The 8,538-nt window shown below is 21.2% G+C and overlaps 1 protein-coding gene across 1 annotated transcript; it reads left to right on the forward strand.

The window, feature by feature from the left end:
- Positions 1-351: 351 nt before the first annotated feature.
- Positions 352-8,343, forward strand: LOAG_10457 (hypothetical protein; the record flags this gene model as incomplete). The annotated part of the gene is made up of 12 exons (XM_003145981.1): positions 352-405; positions 1,137-1,350; positions 1,610-1,720; positions 2,107-2,226; positions 2,737-2,811; positions 3,042-3,188; positions 3,889-4,116; positions 4,790-4,974; positions 5,993-6,134; positions 6,566-6,801; positions 7,104-7,395; positions 8,219-8,343. 12 exons carry the CDS (start codon positions 352-354, stop codon positions 8,341-8,343), a joined length of 1,929 nt encoding a protein of 642 aa, XP_003146029.1.
- Between the last annotated feature and the right edge of the window lie 195 nt (positions 8,344-8,538).

Below are 8,538 nucleotides of genomic sequence, written 5' to 3' on the forward strand. Positions count from 1 at the left end.
TCTTTTCAAATATACCAAAAATATTTATGTAATGAATTAAATCATTGAAAACAAAAAAAAAGTATACGATAGAAGAATATTTTTTAATTAATCGTTTTTTTTAATTTTAAATTTTTCTAATTCAAACGAAATTGAATTTATTTATTTTTGTAATTCAAACAAAATTAAATTTATTTTTGTAATTCAAACAAAATTAAATTTATTTTCTCTAAAATATTTGAAGTCAATTTGAGTAAGAAAGAGTTGAAATAAATCCTTAAAATTCTTGAAAAAGTTAAAATAAATTCTTAAAATTCTTTCACTTTTAAAATTAAATAAAATACAAATTTAGATGAGATACCAAGCAAAAGTATGCAACGAATTAAAGAAAGTATTCCAGTTATTATTGGAGCTGTTGGTGATGAGGTATGTTTAAATGTTTGTTACAATTCATCCATATATCACATATCAATTTATCAATTATCATAGCATAATTAACATAAATGAATAATTGTTATGAAGTTAGAAGAATTATGGATGTTTGATGTGCAAGCAATATGTGTCACGTGTATTACGTGTTTGACGTGCATCGTGTGTAATTAACAAACTTTTGATCAATTTATTTCAGAGTTTCTACCACTAATTAATGATTTATAGTAATATAAATTATGATTTTGAATGATAATAATATTTATTTTGGCAAATTAGCAAACAGTATTTGTGAAGTATTTAATTTGAAATTTGATTAAAAATTTATTAAATACATTAAATACATTCTAGTTAACTGGATATATTGCCTATAAATTTAAATGACTTAATTTTTTTTTTTTTTTTAGCAAGTATTTTTTTTTTGAATTCATGAACATATTTCGATAGCACTTTGCCATAGAAATGAAATTAATTTAATTGATTAATACTGAAGCGGGAAATGTTTCCGGAAATTATACAATAAGCTTAGAATTGAAGTAAACGGAAATTAAACGATTTAATTGATTGATATGTTATCAATAATATTATTAATCTAAATATTACAGTATCCAATTTTGCAACTATTGTTTATCAAAATTAACTATATATCTTTTTTTTTTTTTTTACCAATTCATTGATTTTTGATTTATTTTTTCAAAAAATATCAAAAGATAAAAATATATTTAAAGATTGAATTACATTGTCCTGCTACTGGTGCACCCGGTGTATACGGTGAAGTGAAATGGGAAAAAGTTAATGATGAATTACCGTATGCTTATTCAATTCGTCAAGGCATTCTACATTTAAATGATGTTAAACGAACGGATGAAGGTGTTTACAGATGCATCATACGAACTGATTCCGGTTTAGCAACTGTTACACATGTTCATTTGAAAGTTTCTGGTATTTGCTTCACTTGTTTCGCTTCTATTCCTGTATAATATTTTTCCAGTAGTATTTTTTATAATCCGGAAAAAAAATCCTGTATAATATTTTCCCAGTAGTATTTTTTATAATCCGGAAAAAAAAGGATCCTTTTTTCTTCAATCTTTATTAACAAATGTATTACTTGTAAATATATATGTTAAGCCTGAAAAAAAAAAAGAAAAAAATTAGTAAATTAAAGTGATTTGGAAATTTTTTCTTTTTTTTTTACGAATAGATTTTGTACCATTATTTGGTGGAAATGGTTATATGGAATTGAAACCATTAACGGATGAGCAATGGAATGATATCAATATGAAAATTTCATTCAAACCTAAATCACCGAATGGTAAGTAAGTAATTAAGTAAGTAAGTGAATAGGGATAATATGATAATTAATTTTTTTTGGAATGTAATTAAATTAACATAAATATAAATTTTTCACAATTTTTTTTTTTGTTCTTTAACTGTTTTTTTTTTAATATTTTTTATACTATTTTTATTTATTATCTTTTTTGCTATTTTTGACTTACTTTTTTTCTTTTTTGTCTATATTTGTTTAGAAATATAATTGGAAATGGAATTCAGAATTTGTTTCTTAAAAAGAATTATTAATAATTAGATTATTTATTCAGCAATATGTAACAATCCTGAAAATATTTCTTATTATCGAAAAATTTTGCAAATTCTTTTCCTATTTTTCAGAAACTTATACATTTAATCATTTCATTTCAGGTTTGTTGCTATATACAGAACGACAAAATTCGAATAATCCAAATGAAACAATCAATTATTTAAGTGTTGGATTAAAAAATGGCTTTGTAATTTATCGATACAATGTTGGTGCTGGATCAGGTTTTTCTTTTCTTTTTTTAAAATATATATCATATTTGTTTGAGCAGTTCCTATTCAGGAAAAAAAAGGATCAAAAATTTGTCATACTATTCAAATTATTCAATTAATTATAATTATATAGGAAAAAATTTTATATTATAAAAATTAATTTCTCAGTTTTCTTGTTTGTAATCATTTGATAAAAATTAAAATTATTAACTGATCAAAAAAAAATTTAATTCCAGAATAGATTAGCATTTGATATTAAGCATTTGCTATTATTATTCTTTTTTGTTTTTTTTCTTTTTTATTAAGTATTTGTTTATCTTTCATCTTAATTAACTTCATTTTTTATAGGAAATAAAAAATAAGTAATAAATAAACAAAAAATTAAATTCTACACTAATATTTGTTTATTCGAAATTAAAATTGAAATATAATAATTTATTATTTCTAAATAAACAATGTTTCTTTTCACCTTATTACTTTGTAATTTGCTTTATCATTTTTTTCTTCATTTATATTTTTTAGCTAAATTAATGAGTACTTATCCAGTGGTAATGAATGAATGGCATAAAATTGAAATTATCAATCAACCAAGTCAAGGTTTATTTTTCGTCTTTTATTTTTTTTAAGTTTTTTTTTTAAAACTTTTGTCGTATAATTTTGTGCAATTATCAATTTTAATTATAATTAAATTGATTAAGCTTAAATTAATTAATACGCATATACATATATTGCAGTAATGATCATTAGCTTCAATTATTTTCTAATTTTAAATTTAAAATCAATATTTGAGTAAAAAAATAAATAAATAAATGAGTATTTCATTGCAGCAACATTACTTGTTGATGAAGATGATATTATTGAACAGGATAATTATTATTTCAATACTAGTGAAGGTATATCAAATATTTTAAATATTGCTGGTACTAAAGATGAAGCAACAATGAAACGTTCAACATTTAATCAACCATTTGTCGGTATTATTTTAATTTCTTATTTTAATTTTAAATTTTACATAAAATTTTGCCATATTCTAAATAATGTAACTTTTTTCGTTATTTTTTAACTAAATTTAATGCTTTTATTTCGAACATTTTATTTCGTAATTAAATTTAATGTTTTATTTAAATATTTTATCTCTTAACTAAATTTAATATTTTATTTAAATAATACATTTATTTAAAATAAAAAAAATATTTGTTACAAAGGCATTTTTCCCTTTTTATTTCTTAATTAAATGATTTATCTTAAGTAATTTGTTTTGAAATTGATAAAATATTATTTGGAATATTTCATTTCATAACTAAATTTAATATTTTATTTGGAATGTTTCATTTCATAATTGAATTTAATGTTTTATTTGAATAATACATTTATTTAAAATAATGAAAAAAAAATATTTACTGTATTAGCACTTTTTCGTTTTTTATTTTTAATTAAATAATTTTTTTTAAATAATTTATTTTAAAATTGTCAAAATTCAAATTCAAATAGCACTTTTTTTTCTACATTTTTCATTTATTCATCATATAAAATTCAAACTATCACATTATTATTATTTCTTTTTTTCATTAGCATAAATTTTTGCATCCATTCTTTATTATGCTAATTTATGAAAAAATATTTATTAAAATAAAAAATAATTTGTTAATTTGTTCAAATAAATTTCCATTAAAGGAACAATTACTTCATTAACAATATCCGATGAAAGGATCAATTTTGGTGAAAATATTTTGACAAAATCATCAAATATAGAAAAAGATACGGCATGTTCATTAGGATTATGTCAACATAATTCCATTTGCATACCAACAAATGTCCATACTGGTTTCATTTGTGATTGCTCAAATGCCAAAGGTTATGAAGGTGAATTTTGTGAGCGCAAAATTCTAAAATGCGATCATGGTAATTCTTCGAATTTTCTTTTTTTTTTTTTATCATTTCCTATATTTAAGTCTTTTCTTTTGATTATTTAAAATGCACAAAAAATTTGACTAATTTATAATCGAATAATGGAATAAGCATTAGTGCCGAGTAATTAAGTTTTCAAATACTTTTTTTTAAGTAAAATTTTGCAAAAATAAGTTAGTTATTTTTTCTTATTTCCAAAATAATTTAAATGTAGGTAGGTATTGAAAATTATGAGAATACAATGAAACGATATATTTTGCTTTTTAGTTTTATAGGGAAGAGGAAGATATTAATTATTGCTAATTAATTTAGCTAAAAGATTAATGATAACTATAACTGATCAAATAATAACTACAATTATAGTGTATTTTAGATAAAAAGATAATTTTGATTAATTGTGATTGGTTACTTGTTTTTTTTTCTGCTTAAAATGGTAAATTTGATTTTTTCATTTGAAATAATTAGCATGATAATTTTAAAATAATTACCATACTATTGTTTTAAATGGAAAAATTGAAATATGAATTTTTAGCTTATGAATAAAAATTTAAATTATCATGTCAATAATTTTCCTTCGACTTAATTATAGTTGCTTAATTATACTTAATTACATGCAAATACATGACATATTCATATTGATAATTTCAAAAAAATTTTTTTTTTAAAGTTACTTGTGGAATTGGAACATGTGAATATCGATCAGATGGTACACAATTTTGTCATTGTCCAAATGGACGATATGGTGATCGTTGTCAACTTTTAGAAAGTGACAATATTATTGAATCAGTTCAATTTAATGGTGAAACTTCATACATTGTTTTACCAAAATCAAAAACACTTCGTAATTTTCGTGTATGTTTTTTTTTTTTTGTCATTTAATAGTAACAAACAAAATTTGAATTATTTTTATTTATTTCCTTCTTCTTTCTATTCTTTCTTTTTTTTTTCTGAATTTATTAAATTTATTCAAAAGTATTTATCTTTATGCTCATTAATTTATCGATAAAATGATAAATTATGAATTATTTGAGATATTTTTGATTATAATTCTTATAAAATGGAAATTTTTTTTTACGCAAACAAAAATTTAATCTGAATATATGTCATTCATCATAAAGAATTAGTAATAATTAAGTCATAAAATGATATACTTCCGGAAATATGCATATATATTCCCGGAAATCTTTCGCAATATTCGATTACATTCCGGTATTTTTGTAATAACTTAATTAGCTTGAATTATTTAATAATCATAAGCTTTATTAGTTTTAAATCTCAACTACTAACATTATTATTAATTACAATCATTTTAATTACTAACATCATTAATCATCCTTGCACAAATTACCAATCTTTTCTTTACAAACAATTAATAGTTATAGATTTGATTAATTAAAATAATTTCAATTTTAATTACCGAAATTATGGATTTTCTTTTTGTATAAATTTACAAATAATTTCATTATTAATTCCATTTTAATTCCATTACTTTAAATGATATTTTGCATTCAGCAGTTCTTGAATTAGATTTAACATTGTTTATTGTTCATTTTCATTTTGAATTTTCAATTAATTAATTATTTCGGTAAATTCAATTAGTCATTCATTCCATTTTCAACTAATTATTATATCACTCCTTAATTATATTCAATTCAATTTTAATTCCATTTCTTTAAATGATATTTTGCATTCAGCAGTTCTTGAATAAGATGTAACACTGTTTGTCGTTCATTTTCATTTTCAATTTTCAATTAATTAATTATTTCGATAAATTCAATTAATTAATTAATCATTCTATTTTCAACTAATTATTCTTTAATTATATTCATCCATAAAACATATATCATTCGCTTATACAATTATAATTTAGCTAAAAATGGAAATTGAACCACGATCAACAAATGATCAATTATTAGCATATCAAGCAAGTGATTACAATCCAAAACGATCCAATTATTTAGCACTTGCTATACGTCGTGGAAAATTTGTTTATCTTTACAGTAGTAGCGATGGTTTGTTTGTTTATCTGTATAGCAGATAGCGATAATTTGTTTATTTGTTTATTTGTTTGTTTTTTCTTTACAGTAGTAGGATGGCTCGTTTGTTTCCATTTCATGAATTAATTTAATGAAAACTTATTTACATAAATTCTAAAGCATATAAGACTTTTTCCGCTTTTTTCTTTAATTAAATTAATAAGCCATAGAGTTTACTCTTTTTTTTGGATGAATAATTTACCGTACTTTTTGAATGCTTAATTTTTTTTCGATATTTCGGTTGCTTTTTGAATTTTTTTTTCTTTGAAACGAATTTTTCATTGTTCTTTTTAACAAATCAATTTTTTTTTTTTGCTAAACATAAAAATTTTTCATTTATATTTATAAGAAAAAGAAAGTTTCATTTCTTTAATTATATGTAATTTTTCATTCATAATTATTTTTAGGTAATATAGAAATTGAATCATCGGATGAAGTGAAAATAAATGTACCATATCAGCTTGACCTAAAACGATTTGGTAATCGAGCTGAATTACGAATAAATGGTACGAAAATTCCAATTCGTGGTAAACTTTCAACATTTTTACCAGGTACTAATTTATTCATTGGTGGTATACCGTCGGGAATTATGGTAAATCCGAGAATTGGTGGTGCAGCATCATTTAAAGGATGTATTTCAAAGGTATTATTATTTTTTATTTTTCAAATTAAATATTCAGAAATTCATTTCCTAGCTTTGTGATGATATTTTTTTTGTTGTACAAATAATCCAAATAAAGTCATTTGTTTAACACATAATCGCCATTGTTTTATTATTATTAATTATTATTATTATTATTATTATTATTATTATTATTATTATTATTATTATTATTAATTATTATTTGGATATATTTGCATCATTTATGAATCCTGAAAAAATTTGAAATAGGATTACTTTAACTGTAAAATAACTTTACCTAATTAATTTTCGTTTTATTAAAGATTGTTTTAAATGGAAATGATATAAATTTGGCGGAAATATTGAAAAAATCATCACATGATGTGACGATATGTCAACCATATAAGAATGGTGACAATGTTGACATTCATGTACCATTCATTTGGACAACATTATTACCACCAAAACCTACAACAAAACCTATTGCAACATCAACTTTTGTACAAATGAAATTAATGGAAAAGAATAATGAAATAATTGATGAAATTGGAACAACAGATATGATGATATTGCAATCAAACGATACTACAAAAGCATTATCATGCATTGGTGATGGTAATAAATTTTATTTTTTTTTCATTTTTTTTTTTATTTCAATTATTTCACTCAAGTTTTATCAATTAGTATTAATACTAACTAATTACCGATTGATGATAATTAATTAATCGAATACCTGAAAAAAAATTACATATATTTAAAATAATTAAACGATACAAGCATTATAGAGTAAGCAAATAAAAAACAATAATTAATCATTATATAAGTTTATTTTAAAGTGAAAAAATAAAAATAAAAAAAGTAATGGGAAAAACAAAAACACATTTAAATTATAATGAATTATGTAAGATTAATATAAGTATTATAATAAATTAAAAAAAAAGGAATGTTTTTTTTAAATATTTTTCTTTATAAAATTTAATAATAATGTGTTTAAACTGAATGTGACAATTTATATAATTTTATGTAATCATAATTTTGACGTTATTAATAATTATCATTCTTATCAATGATAGTTATCTTCTCAGATTGCGCAGTTCAATACACGTTAGATATATCAAATGGTTCAAATGAATGATAAGTTATATAATTCAATAATAACTTATAACGATAACTTATATAATTTTATGTAATCATGATTTTGATGTTATTATTATTAATATTATTATTATCGATGTTAATTATCTTTTCTCACATTGTACAATTCAATATATACGTAATATAATATGTGGCAGATGTGTATAAGTTATCATATAAGTTATTAGTATAAGTTATCATCCGTTACATAATTTCACGTAATCATGATTTTTGATGCTATTATTATCATTATTATCATTATTATTGCTATTATTATTACAATCAATGATAGTTATTTTCTCAGATTGTGCATTACAATGTACACCAGATATATGTGGTGATCATGGTGATTGTGAAATAATTAATGGGACACATATCGTATGCTCATGCCGTGATTATTATGATGGAATAAATTGTGAAATTTGTTAGTTTTTCATATATTAAAATTAAATTTTAATTTATTCCGATTAAATATTTCATAATAATTTCTGTTAAAAAATTTAATTAATTAATGTAAATAAAAGGAAGAAATAAAAATAAATTATTAATTTTACAGTTAAACCAATTGAACATGCGGCAAAATTTGATGGAAAAGCATTTATTGTATTTTCCATTGATGATTTT

The sequence above is a fragment of the Loa loa genome (assembly GCF_000183805.2).
Source record: "Loa loa unplaced genomic scaffold supercont3.232, whole genome shotgun sequence".
Taxonomy (NCBI): Eukaryota; Metazoa; Nematoda; class Chromadorea; order Rhabditida; family Onchocercidae; genus Loa; species Loa loa.